Genomic DNA, 13,528 nt, shown 5'->3' on the forward strand with positions numbered 1-13,528 from the left:
GTGAGTCCAACAGAAGTACGGTAAATGCCGAGGATTTTGGTCCCTTCTCCAATAAAACCATTTTTTTTACAAAACATGACTCACTGTAATTATTGCTAAGAAATTTCAACCTACAATCCCCAATCACTTCCCAAAAAAGGGCAGTACAGCAGGCAGCACCAGTCCAACTCATCCACTCACACCCATACCGTGAAATGATTTACAAATTCTGTAAATACCAAACAAATTCCCCTTTCACAAAATCTGTAACCAAATCTGTCACCGTCTATTTTATCAATAAACACAGCTCCTAATGAACTGGGCAGTTTAGTCCTGGAAAACGTTGTTTCTGGGAGGATCCATGCATCATACTTGGGGGGGGAGTTCAATACTAATGACGACTGACTGGTGACAGATTGGTCAGTCTCAGTGTCACTCTTCCACAGAGGTGCAGGTTCATGAACCAGTAGCTTGGAAGCTCTCGCTGCACTAAACTGTATCTGTTATGTGGGGGATTCGGGACAGATTTTCGCAAAAAACATGTACAACAGTAGACTGTGCTACACACATGGTATCCATTTACGTACAGTTTAATCTGAAACTTAATATATAGAACCAATTTTTTTAACATAATGAGGTCATGCTTTGTTTACATGGCTGCTTTTCATATGGAAGCTTTCTTATACACGGTACATGATACACGAGCAGATCGCATCCCACTTCATCACTGCCATAGGAAAGTGCACATGAACACAAAGCACGACATCATTACGTTACAGGTCTATTGCACATTTCTCAAAGTGTACTGCATTGTTAAATATTGTTCCTCTGAGCTGGGTCCTTGCTCTATGATTATAAAATAGAGGACACGTCAATCTGTTGTTCCCACTGTCCAGGCATTAACAGCCGAGGACAACATGAGCAGGCTGACCAATGAAGACAGGGAAACATCCTTCATTCCTTATATTACCCTCTGAAGTAAAGAAACACATGTACATGTGTGTATAAGTCCATTATTAAAGTGAACATGCGCACTGTGCCGGTACATAGGCACATGTACATACACCCACATGTACACATTTGTACATGTATGCAACAGCTTCAACATACGGTACATGTTGAACATGTTTGTAAAGCCCTGTACATTTGCATGGCGGTACATTGTACATACATGTATGCACAATATTGATACCATCCTTATGGATATGCACATTCCATGAATTCATGCACATACGAGTACATGTACAGTGTACATGTACATGAATATAATTTGAAACAACTGTGGAACGCACAGGTACATGTACACTGTACAGCCATTGTGCGCAATGGATGTATGCATAAGGTACATTTATCAGGAACAAGTTCAGTATTCGTGTCATGTACAAGAATACTTTGTACATTATCATAAAATTATGTTAAAAATTGTCAAATCTACATTATTTTTGTTCTTATTAGCAATACTTTGTTTTACATGGAAAATGCCTGAATTTTAATAAACACATGCTGGTACATACACTCCGTGTACTACACAGACGATTCACAATTACAAACACTGCACGGTGTACCTTCTGATATGGCTCTGGTTGACTGCAAGCTCAAGGTCTTCATGGCGCTAGATTCTTTCAATGAAATTTACACTGCGTAACCCATAAACAATGCATGTGTGGGCATTTACGAACATGTACATGTATGTGGCGAAATGGTGTTCAACCGTGGACTTATCAGAAACAGACATCCCCACTGTGCGCAAGAGCGGTATCGAATGATACACTATGCATCATCCCCTCAAGATCACATGCCCGGCTATTGTGATTGCTCCGTGTGGCTAGCATTGCGTCAGCCCGGCTCCGGGCAATTCCAAATATTATTAGCCATGAACAGGGAAACGGAGGGAGGTGGGAGTCTGCCGCCGCGCTCCTCTGTGCTGCTGAGGGGGGGGAGAGAACAAACCCTCCCGGGCAATCTCCCTGCACAGATCCAACAGCCCTGTCAAGCAGGGCTGCCCTGTTTTTCTGTTTGCTTTGGCGCTGACACAACAGAGACTCACATGCCACCGGCCGAGCCAAGGTGATTATCAGCCTTCGCAGAAAAGAAAGAAATCCCTTTTTCTTTTTTTTTTGGTCAACTGATGAAAAGCCTCAGGGTGTTTCATTATTTGGGTTTTGTTTCGATTCCACAGAGATGAGCCCTTTCAGGGCAGTCTCAACGGCCTTAATTACCCGGCTTAAAAAACTAACCAATGGTGCACAGCCTCCAGCAATCAGCAAGCCGATCTAGTTTGGCTTTGAGATGCTCCATTTGCATGGTATTATCAATCCTGTTTTGGATCAAGTTGAATAACCATTCAATTCTAAATCAGAGATAAAGAACTGAACCTCTTACCCGTGAGCCAAATCAAAAGTTCTAATGCAAGTCTGACAAAGTGAAAGTAATCCAGTCTACTGTACATGCATGCACTTCAGTTATTTTCAACCCTTATGGCCCTTCCCTTAGAATACTAAATATATAGTTTGCTATATTCCATTTACTGGGGTATATAAACTAAACAAAATAACAGGTATAATAGGTATATAATTACAAATAACAAAAAATAAATAAATGCTCTGAATAGTAAAACAGGAAGACATTTCTTTGTGGCACTTAGCACTTCACAGAGGCCAGAGTACAAACACAATCTTTTTCTCTTCCATCCAGAATCGAGCACAATTAATCACTGTGTAGGATATCAATGCCACAGCCTGAGTACTTTGAAAGCAAATCAAGCTCCAAGTACGGTACCTGTAACGTAATAAAAGCTGGGTTACACCGGTACATGTACCTTCCAAAAGAGAGAGCTGTGGTTAATCTTTAATACTGAGTGGGGTTACCCATAGTGTGAATTTTTGCATCTCCATGTATTTGAATACGTCATTCCTGGAAATGGCAATAAATAAGACAAATAAGAAAGTCTTCTTCATGAATTACAATGCTCTGAAAATGAAATCTATTGGTGTTATTTCAAAATTGGAATCGACATTTGGGCCGGATTACCCCTCTTTGACGAAATTAAACTTTTTTTCAAGCAACAACGTACATTACTGTGACAATGGCGGTCATAACCTTTGATGGTTGGGAAGGGAGGTTGAAAAACAAAAGAGGTTAGTTTCAAGACTGCGCTTTCTCCATGAGCATGTGAACTGCAATAATTTCCTGGTTGTGATTACGAAAACTTCCGAGTACTGGAGCGTCATACCATATTTACTCAAGTCTCCGTCTTAAAGTGCTTGCCAATAAGGAAAAGAGAATTGGACCACGAATTTTATTACCAGTGGACCGTACACGTATCGTTAAACAACAGCTCAACAAGGCCTAGGGGGAAGGCTAGAAATATATATTGTTGTTGTTGTTGTTTTGTTTCAATGGCGCTTTCAGCATCTCAGGCTATTTACGCCAATAAGTGTACATTTATTCATACACTTTATTAATCAGCATCACATTACCGGGTTAGGAAGAAGGTCCAGTCTTAGAGGCAGGAGGAAACTGGAGTACCCGGAGAAAACCTGCGAGAGCGAGTATGGACTGGAAACCAAATGCACTTAAAGCCTGGACCAAGCCGGGACTCGAACCCGGGCCTCATTGGTGCAAAGCCAGGAAAGAACCGCTACGCTAACCTGCTCCCCCTAGAAATATATGGCTTCTTTCTCTATATTTTTAAATGCTCACACACGCTATGTACACATCATTTACTACTAGTCTTGGTACAAGACATCCTTTGTGTGGCTATGTTGTAGATGGCGATGCATCACCTCTACAGCGATTAACCGATAACGCAAAGTGGCCAACTCTACGCACACAAAGTGGGGTGGTTCGTGTACAAGTAAGGTTTGTGGACATGTACATGTACGAGATGCCCTCTTGCAATGATTCAGAATGCATATGCGTAGATGTTTGTGCGTGGCATACATGTGAGTTGCAGATGTTGTACATGTACACTGTACACATGTACACTGGGCGCCAATGCTTGCAATGTTGCACAGTGTAAAAACGGTGCTAAGAACGTCTTACACCACATGTACACTGGGCACCAATGCTTGCAATGTTGCAGTGTAAAAACGGTGCTAAAAAAGGTCTTACACCAAGACTAATCATGTATCTGTACAATGTACATGTGCCATTACAGAAAAACGAGACTGGTAAACGTATGCACAAAAGTATACTGTATATTAGTGTACATGTATGTGCAGTCCATACATGTACATGTACAAGAAGTTTAACCACTCCAGTTTGAAGAGTGAAATGAACCTTCCTTGTACCCTTTAGAGGCATTTTAATTTGGAAACTTCCTGAATCTGAAAATATCCCCCTTCCCTTATTCCTTCATGGGGGAATTACAATGTACATGTAGGCAACATGCAAACCAAGTTATGTACATGTACCTACTGGTACAAGCTACATGTACACATATACAGTGCAGAGACTGACAAATCAATGAAAACAAGTTGGAAATTTACAACCTTTACTAAAGCAGGAAGGAGGTTGGGAATACAGTACCAATACATGTACTTTACCTCCATACATGGGCGTGTATGTGTGCATTATAAGGAAGTCAACAAGTCTGGATAATTGTTTCCAATGGACATTTCAAAGAAAGCCCAGTAACATGTAGACTGTACCCTGGCATACAATAGAAGGTTTGTAACTACGGTACCCGTACATGTACTTATGTACATCTACAGAAGTATACTGTTTGACAGTGTACATGTACATGTATGTTCAATACTTTCAAATGATTTTCAGACAACTACAACATCCATGTTATCATTTTCCAGTGAGAAAGAGAAAAAGAACCTGAAAGAAAAGCAACTTGATACAAGATGGGTTTCTTCTGGGGCAGGATAGAAATAGCCTACATCACTGTCAACAGCTGCCTGTCCTCTCCCACGAGTTCCAGGGAAGTTTTGAAACTGGCAATTCATGCTGATGTCTGAAATTATATTTTCACTGCGTCTGTGTTTTGTTTTTTTCTGAAAGAAATGTGGAGACTTGTTCACCATCAATTGAAGCCTTTTTTTCTGTCGTCGTCGGGACGAGCGTCCACCTGGAGTGGAACTCCTCAATGAAACACCCATCCATAGACACCTGCCAAATGCCACAATTTCCCGCAAAGGCAACTGAAATTACCATAAAGTACCTGTACATCAGCGACAGCCTAAAAAGGAACAGTCCTTAGGACTTTAAAAGCCTTTCCTGTCAAAAAAATTCCTGTGAACTAGCCTTCCCTTGACCATAAAAGGGCAGGGTCAGGCCTTGTCAAGTATTGAATCCACTAACCATGAGATGGCCTTTATAATATGCAGAGAGCTTCCACATGACTGCCTAACTAAAAAGGGGGACAATGCACTCTCTTCCACACAGAATGGGCACTGACACAGAACTGCCACTACAAAGACACAGTACAGCATATGCTAAACGATGACTCACACTAAAAAGGGATGGGGGGGGGGAGTTACAGGTAGTGGGACCTGTGGCTTTCGTTTTGAATACATTTAAATTTGTTCTCCAAATAAACACATCTGAAATCATCCGTTGAAACTCTGTAACTTGAAATGAAGTCCATTTTATCACATGCACGTAATGTGCTGGAGAAAGTGAACAAGCGATCATACAGATCAAGGTGTAATGTACAGTGTACATCCATAGAAATGGATAAGCTGTATCTATTTGACATTCGTAAACCTGCTCTAACAAAATTGAACCTCAAGGTAAACCCTCTCATGTCTTCTGTGGATGCATTCCTGCACACTATTTTGTTCTGTGAGTTGTGTAAGCTTCGTTTCTTTGGGTGAGAATGCCTGTCATTATCTTTCAGGGTGTGGCCACAGGATGATGCACCTGTGAGCTCATCTTCTGAAATTTCCACCAGTATCGCTCCACACAATCCTTTGTGTCCTGAAGCGAGTGCTCATGTTTGACGCGCAAGCAGCAAACAGCATGCAGAAAATGCCAGAAATGCACGTTCAGGCACATTACAAAAGTACTGGTACATCCAATGTACACAAATGGTCAGACTACCCAACCATGGGGCTAAAACACGGTATAGCTACACGTATAAATTTGTACATGTGTGATCTGCACACACCATGTAGTGTACATGTACAACAGTACCGTACATGTATGCACATTAAACTGGTTCAGAACCATACTGAACTGATACACCCTGCCTTTATTCATGTATCTAAAATTCCTCCTTGCTGACGGGTCCACAATCCTGTGCACTCTTAATGGCCCATACATAATGAAAGTTTTACCCCCCCCCCAAAAAACAGTTGTGGATTTCACATCGGTGGTTTTTTAATTCATCTGTTTTGCTATTTGGCATCCACATGGAGAACACCCACAAGAATTTTGGGTGATTGTTGTGGAATTAAATATAGCATGGGATTGGCTCTGGGGCATCATTGGGACCTTTTTATTACAAAATTACATCAATAAAATGGATGATTTATTGACAACTGGCAGTTCTCAACCCTGAAACTTGTATTCTGAAACAGTGTAAAATGTATTTGCATTACATGTACATGTAGGTACACGTACATGTATATTGTGGGAAATGATGAACATACATGTATTCTGTTTGCCACCGGCACACAGGGAACTTGAAAGTCTTGAATTATTTCCATGGGTTTTTTTGTCTGGGTAAAAGACTCTTACATGTAAGTGCGGTTTGAGTGTCAGATTGAATGAATCCTTTCTTCTTTCCATTGCATGGAATGCCCAATCTAGTATCAAATATTTCCTCAAGTTATCTACTAGTGCATTTAATTGATGTGCTCAAATGCAAACTACCAGAAGTGCAAGTTGGTAAGTGAAAAACCTATGTAAACTTGACCAATGCCCCTCTGTGACAAGGGCCAATTTCACAGAGCTGCTTAAGCACAAAATTTGCTTAAGTGTGAAAAAACCTTGCTTGACAAATCAGGTTACCAGCCAAAACTCCATGTGATATACATTGCTTCGGAATGCTTTTCACCTGTCTTTTGGTTAGCAGGACATTAACATAGATTTTGAGCTGATAACGTTCGTTTTTTAAGCAAGGCTTTTTGCACTTCAGCAAATTTCGTGCTCTTTGAAATTGGCCCCTCTGGGGGAGCCCTCTGTTACGAATGGCCCATACTGTTGAACTTTCAACATGTAGATTATGAAACGCAGAGAAAAATTCCGCAAGGGGGGCAATATGCAATTAAACAGAGGCAGCTATACCAATCTGATGTTACATGTGCCAGTACATGTGCCAGAGTTTTACATTATATTAATTGTGCCCTGTTTTTCATTTGAAAGAATATTTTCACTGAGGGACCATGCAGTCAAACAAGCTGGTCATTAGTTGAAGCCATGCGTGCACAACATTTCATCAAGTCCTGTCCCAAATTGATTCGGCAAGGCAATCAACTGGGGGTCCAGCGAGAGTGTAAACAGACGCATCCCAATCATCGTCGCCTTCTGGGATTCCACACTGGGCCGGATGGAAAAGCGGGCCCAGATTGCCGCATTCTTGTTATGGTTACGATAACCACGCGGCTATATTTCACGCTTTTTGGGGTTCGTGCTGGCTACTGCTGCTGGGTCAGACAACGGAGAGGTGGGAGTGGACCAACGTCAGTGAACATAATTTCCACCAATATTACATACCCGTATACCGATATACACCCGCACAAATCTGTAGGCCGACTTGGCCGGCATAATTCAAACATACTCTGCACACTAATACAGTGCAACATGGAACTTTCCACGCTTTCGTCTGTAGCAACGTTGCAATCCTACCAGTATCTGCTCCTTCTAATCACAAACCCCACAGGGTGTTTGCACAACCCCTTTCTGTGGGAGGGAGGAGAGAAATGCTTCCCTACTGCCCTTTGTTACACTGCTATTGTGTGCCTCCCCCAAAGCGGCTCCATGTACTTCAATGCAGCAGTTTGAAAGGCGTCTCACAGTCTGGCCTGCAGTCAAACCCACCTTGTAATAACTGTATGTGTCATTCGTCAAAAAAATTTAGTGAAATCAAAATTAAGAAAGCATATATGAAAAAACCTGAACCCGCCTACATGTAATGTCCAAAATTAAAACAATAGAGTTAAATATAGTACAAGGGGACTACAGGCACATACATGTACATGTATGATGTGTACAAATGCATACTGTACATGTACTACATGTACATGTAGTTCAAGTAGAAAAACATGCCTCTGACTTTTCATGCACATGTACATGTACATGCAAGTCTAAAGAAAATACAAACAAATACCCAGGTACATGAACATATACATGTACTGTTAAAGTTATAAATGTGGATTCCATTTACATGTACAATGTACATGTACATTGTACCTTCTCCGTTGCCTTCTGCTATCACAACTACATGTACTTTGAAAACTGAAGTGATCTAAAAATTAATCTTAGAAACATTGAAATGGGCCTGAAATTGCTTCATTTTTCATGAAATTCAAAAGGGTGCATTTGACCAAACCATTAGGACAATGAGTCAATGCAGACAGATGGTTCGCTGTTTTCATGGGCTGCTGAGCACTCAGGCTGGGGGAGAAGGGAGCCCAGGTAGCAGCACTAATGAGTAACGGGGGAATGGCAGATAGACCACTGCAGCTCTTGATAATATGGTCCAAGAGTCTGTGCAAATATGTACTTCATGCTAGCAGCACAACACACGTGGCCATAGCAAGAAGGGTCTGAGCCCGGCCCACTGTCCTGACAGTGGAATTCCTCTTATCACAATGGTGGGAATCCGTACCACCTTTATTCACAGGATCCTGACTGGTACATGAAGTACAAGCAAAACCACACGGGAGGCATTCTTTCGTCGGAAAATGTCCGACAGGAATACGTGAAATTTCAATGCGTAACCTCATTTCTACAGAGAGGAATGACTCAGGGCATTTGCAGGTTGCTGATGTTTTAAACATATGCCTCTGAAGAGAAAGTATTTGAGAGGATTCTGTCTTACTGTGTGTGGTAATGCAATAAGATACAATGTACATGTGCACATAGGTACAGGTAGGGCTTAAAATGAATCAGAGTGTATCCTCTTTCCAGATAATATCAAACAGACTCAATCATTCTGATAAATTGCAATCCTCTGACATCAGCCGTTGTGCGAAAAACACCCTTATTTGCCGAAAACCCGAAAGTTAACATGCCGTACGTAGTTTATTGTTACATGTAGCTTTTCAACATTTTCCGGAGTTTACATAACTTCCCTTGTGCAGAATATTAAATTGCACTCTTGAATTTCCATTGGTGTCACTATAAATACTGTGCCTGTACATTGGAATGGATGGACAATGTGAATGTTAATTTTCTTCTGCTAATAAAACATGCTTCAACTTACTTTAGCAGGTGATTACATGCACCGGTATACGTGTACATGTCATAGCACGTTGGCTATTAAATTGCAAGTCCTCAAACACAAAATGCAAATTCAACAAACTGGACTTTAATCGTACCGCTATGCAAAATAAACAATTTAAATGCTGACTAACAGTCAGCCAAAAATATCCTTCAGAAAAACAAATGAAAACACAAGACTGACCACGGCCTCCTTTCACATTTTCTCTGAGAATTCTACATGTACATTTGTTGGGTCAAGCTGGCCAGGAACTACTGCGACCAAAGAGAGAATTGACCGCTGCTGCTCTTGCCATGCTTGTGCAGTTTGGTGGGCTGGCATTTGAGCCACTGAACTCCTGCCGGGTGAAGAGACTCAACAGATATTGTCAAAACCTCCAACTGCTAAAACCTTACAGAGAAAAAACAAAACAGAACAAGCTAATAACTGAAGACACTCTCAGTTGATTTCTTACTCTTTTGTGTATTTAACCAAAATACAAAAAGAAAAGTGAGTGGATAATATCTCCAGGGCCACCAGTTATCTGTGCCTTCAGTACCTGAAGTCTGAATCCACATCAGTACTCTTGCCATATTTGGATTTTTTTTAATATGCTATTCATAACATACAAGTATGGCGTACCCAGGATTGTGGCTATCTCTACGAGTGTATGTACATATAAAGGCTACATGTATTTCACTGCCTCTAGGCTCTAGGCAATGCAGCGAACCAGAGCGTTCAAATCTTTTTTGCCAACAACAGCACAGTCTTGGGGTATCCTATTTACTTTATAAACAGTGGGGATACTGTATGGTTCATCACGGTCTGGACTGTCTTTGAGTGATCACAGGATCAACAGAACCAAGCCAATCTGAAGGTAATATAATATCATTTATACCACAAGGCTGTCAAAGATGATTGCCAGCCTTAAAGCAGGGAGGATCCCTTGGAAGGGAGAGCAGTCTCAAAAGGCCAAATAATAGCAGGGGGATGAAATATCCACTGTCCTGGCTGAAGGTTGTATTTCACTGCCTGAGGGAATTGATCTGACGATTTCCTATAGTCTGGAGGTCGTTCCACAGTATGGGACGCTTGCAGTCAAGGCACTCAATGTGTCAAACAGGTCAGTCTAGACAGCAGACCATACAGATAGAGAATCTCACTGTTTATATTTGGTCATGTAGGTGCATGCAAACATGTACCTTTTCCATAACCAACGCAAGTTGCACACACTGTGCATGGTACTCATAATTAGAGGGCGGCCCTTCCCATTCAAGGATTCTTCTTCAAACTCCCTCCTAACATTCAACCATTCTTTGCACAATTAATGATTAGGCCAAAGCCTCAGAAGGGCTCTACAGGAAGTCAGACATCTACATGTACCTTATCTGACACCCCTTGGTGCCAAATGTCCAAGAAGGACTGTAGACAGAGGCGACGTGCATGTAACTGTAAAGGAGTCTGGCAAATGACAAACAGTGGGAGGATGGTTCAACCTGAGGTCAGCCTGACCACAAAAAATGTGGGCTTCAGAGTGCACACCGGTTCACGTTTCAGCAACGCCGATTGGGCATCTACTCCAGAGAAGAATATTTAATAGCAGGAAACAGTGGTTTCAGCCTCAGGATGATTTCTGGTGACCTTTGGATGGCTGTCAGGGACAAAAGGGCTAAATCACGAGACCAGAGATTGAACAGATATTTGTCAGCCTGATCACATAATAACTACCAGGTATGTTAAATTTTCAAACTGACTCAATGAAGCACCAATCAGTCCATAGCTGCACTGTTCAAGAAAAGGTCTTATTTCCTCCTGTGCTGCAAATATATTTTCAAAGTAAACCGAAACCTCGTGAAAGTACACAAACACATGCAATGGTCACACTGTACCAGTTTCGTTACTGTACAGTATTTACAGACTCGCCCATTCTCCTTCACACTGGCTGACTTTGCGCTACACATGCATGTACAATTATGTAAAGTACATATAACACTAGAACTACATGTATAAAATTATGACTTTATCCCACTATTATTTACATTCGTAAGCACACAGGGAGTTCGGGAAAACCTAAAAGCAAATGCATCTTTACATGTGTAATAAACAATTTACATGTACAATTACTGTCAAAACAATGCTTACTAATATATTTTACATGTACAATTACTGTCAAAACAATGCTTACTAATATAAAATGTTTATTAAACATGTAAAGATGCATTTGCTTTCAGGTTTCCAGAACTCCCTTGTGCACATGAACGTAAATGGTACATGTACATGATATATGTTTTTACATCTTTTATGATAGCTGATTTTGCACTGAACCCTTAATTGTGATCCACAACTTTTGAATTTATATGAACACTTGTTGTCTCGTTCCATGGCCATTTAAAAGAAGAATGCCAATATTGAAACTATTACCAGCCATTCCAGTGACGTTTTTACAGCAATCTAACATATTCCACATGAAAAGTACTTGTACAGCATGGGCTATCAAATACATTAATGTTCATGCTGAACACTTGATTTCTCGTGATTTCATCCATTCATGAAAAAACTCTGGAACAAGTACATACATGTACCAGTAACTGTGCCTGTACATGTACATGTATCTTGTTTAGATCTTTTTGTGAAAACACACAAAATGTAGGTGATAGATTTTAAGAATACCTTTCTCCAGACCTCATGGAAAATGCATCTACCGGTACATGTAGGCGCAGTTGCCATATCAAAAAGAGGTTATCATTGAAGACCTACATGTTGTCTGCACTTTCCAAATGCAATGACACTAATGGACTTTCTATTTACCAGTAGCCTACCAGTAAGTTAATACTACATGTCTATAAATTTACAAAATTTACATGTACCAAGTTACAATACCTTTCCCATTAAAATATTGTCAACAATAACAATTGACCGTTTCTCAAAATTAACCACTATCTTAAAAAAGGAGCAAATGCAAACAATCAGTTTTTTTAAAAAATCACTTTTCGTGTGACATAATTTTGACTGACTTGAATATTTGTAAGGGGGCATGTCTGCCATAACCTTTTCTCTATTCCACCTCAAGCTAATGAAATCTGGAATAATGTTTCAATCTGTCCTTTTCACCTGTCATTATGATCTCAATCTCTTTTTTTTTTGTATTGTGATAGAAGAAAATGAAAGATAACTGGCTTGGATGTTATAGCAACTGCCAAACGCATTGCAGTGGATTTCTCATTCCCAATCTGAATGTGCCTCGGCATTAGAGAGTATTCACTTTTAAAAATCTAGTCAAAATTTATGGATCAAATTAAGCTTGAATTAGGCCTAAAAAAGGAAAGAGTTCCATAAAATGATTCACAGACATCACCTGACACCCTCTGCACCATGAGCCAAGTCTGAAAAATTCTAAGTGTTTTCTTAATTAATGAATGATTCAATATTTTCACTGTTAAATTTGACTTTTGAGGAATGATAATCACTTTCTGATGGCTTATGTAAGTTATAAACCACTGCAAGGGAAAATAAAAGATGTGCTTAAAAGTTACAGTCCCCCCCCCAAAAAAAAGCAGAAACTGTGGATGGTGAGGAAAGAAATGTCACTAGGTCACAGTACATGTTGCCACGTTTACAACTTGTTCAGGTTTGAAGTTGTTGGTGGGGGAAGCAGAATCCGATTATCTGACCGTAAGAACATGACAAAATGTGCAAGGAAGCAGCACCTTAACGAACGTTTCGATACCATCTGTAATACGCAACACTCTCCTCAAAGCACCGCTCACTGACCGCATAAAAGCGTACGCGTGTAGGCCCTACGTGGGTTGTGGGCCGGGTTTAGCCGGCAGTGCGCCGTAGACGGCGTAGACCTACATTGTACATGTACATGTATGTACGGGACCGGTCATACACGGATGTCTACACAATTACCGTATAGCAGTACCAGTAAGCTACATCATGTACCGGTACGTACCTTTCACTTGTGAATCAAATTCCTGTAGAATTTCCTTCTCTTGCCTTCTATCTGCTCCAGACATGTTCGCGTAAATGTAATATTCCTTCCACAACCTTCATTACGTGAAAAAGAAGCCTTGTATTTACTGCCACGAAGATTAAACTTTAGTTGAACTGGACGGGGACTTAAGAAGTCGAACGATCGGCCGCCATTTTGCTCAATCGAGGAAATACTCG

The 13,528-nt window shown here is 40.7% G+C and overlaps 1 protein-coding gene across 3 annotated transcripts in view; it reads right to left on the reverse strand.

Annotated features, from left to right (window-relative positions):
- Positions 1–13,512, reverse strand: part of LOC110974335 (SLIT-ROBO Rho GTPase-activating protein 1-like) — a 44,228-nt gene extending 30,716 nt beyond the window's left edge. For 2 of the 3 annotated variants that reach the window (XM_022225909.2, XM_087135725.1), the window contains exon 1: positions 13,311–13,512. In XM_022225909.2, coding sequence (XP_022081601.2) covers positions 13,311–13,374 — 64 coding nt within the window. In that variant the 5' untranslated portion in view covers positions 13,375–13,512. Of the gene's footprint in view, positions 1–1,544; positions 1,715–13,310 lie in introns of those variants that run through there. The other variant, XM_022225910.2, reaches the window with a different exon arrangement.
- Between the last annotated feature and the right edge of the window lie 16 nt (positions 13,513–13,528).

This window comes from Acanthaster planci, linkage group LG04 (assembly GCF_054643075.1).
Source record: "Acanthaster planci isolate LZ-2023a linkage group LG04, COTS_SCS, whole genome shotgun sequence".
Taxonomy (NCBI): Eukaryota; Metazoa; Echinodermata; class Asteroidea; order Valvatida; family Acanthasteridae; genus Acanthaster; species Acanthaster planci.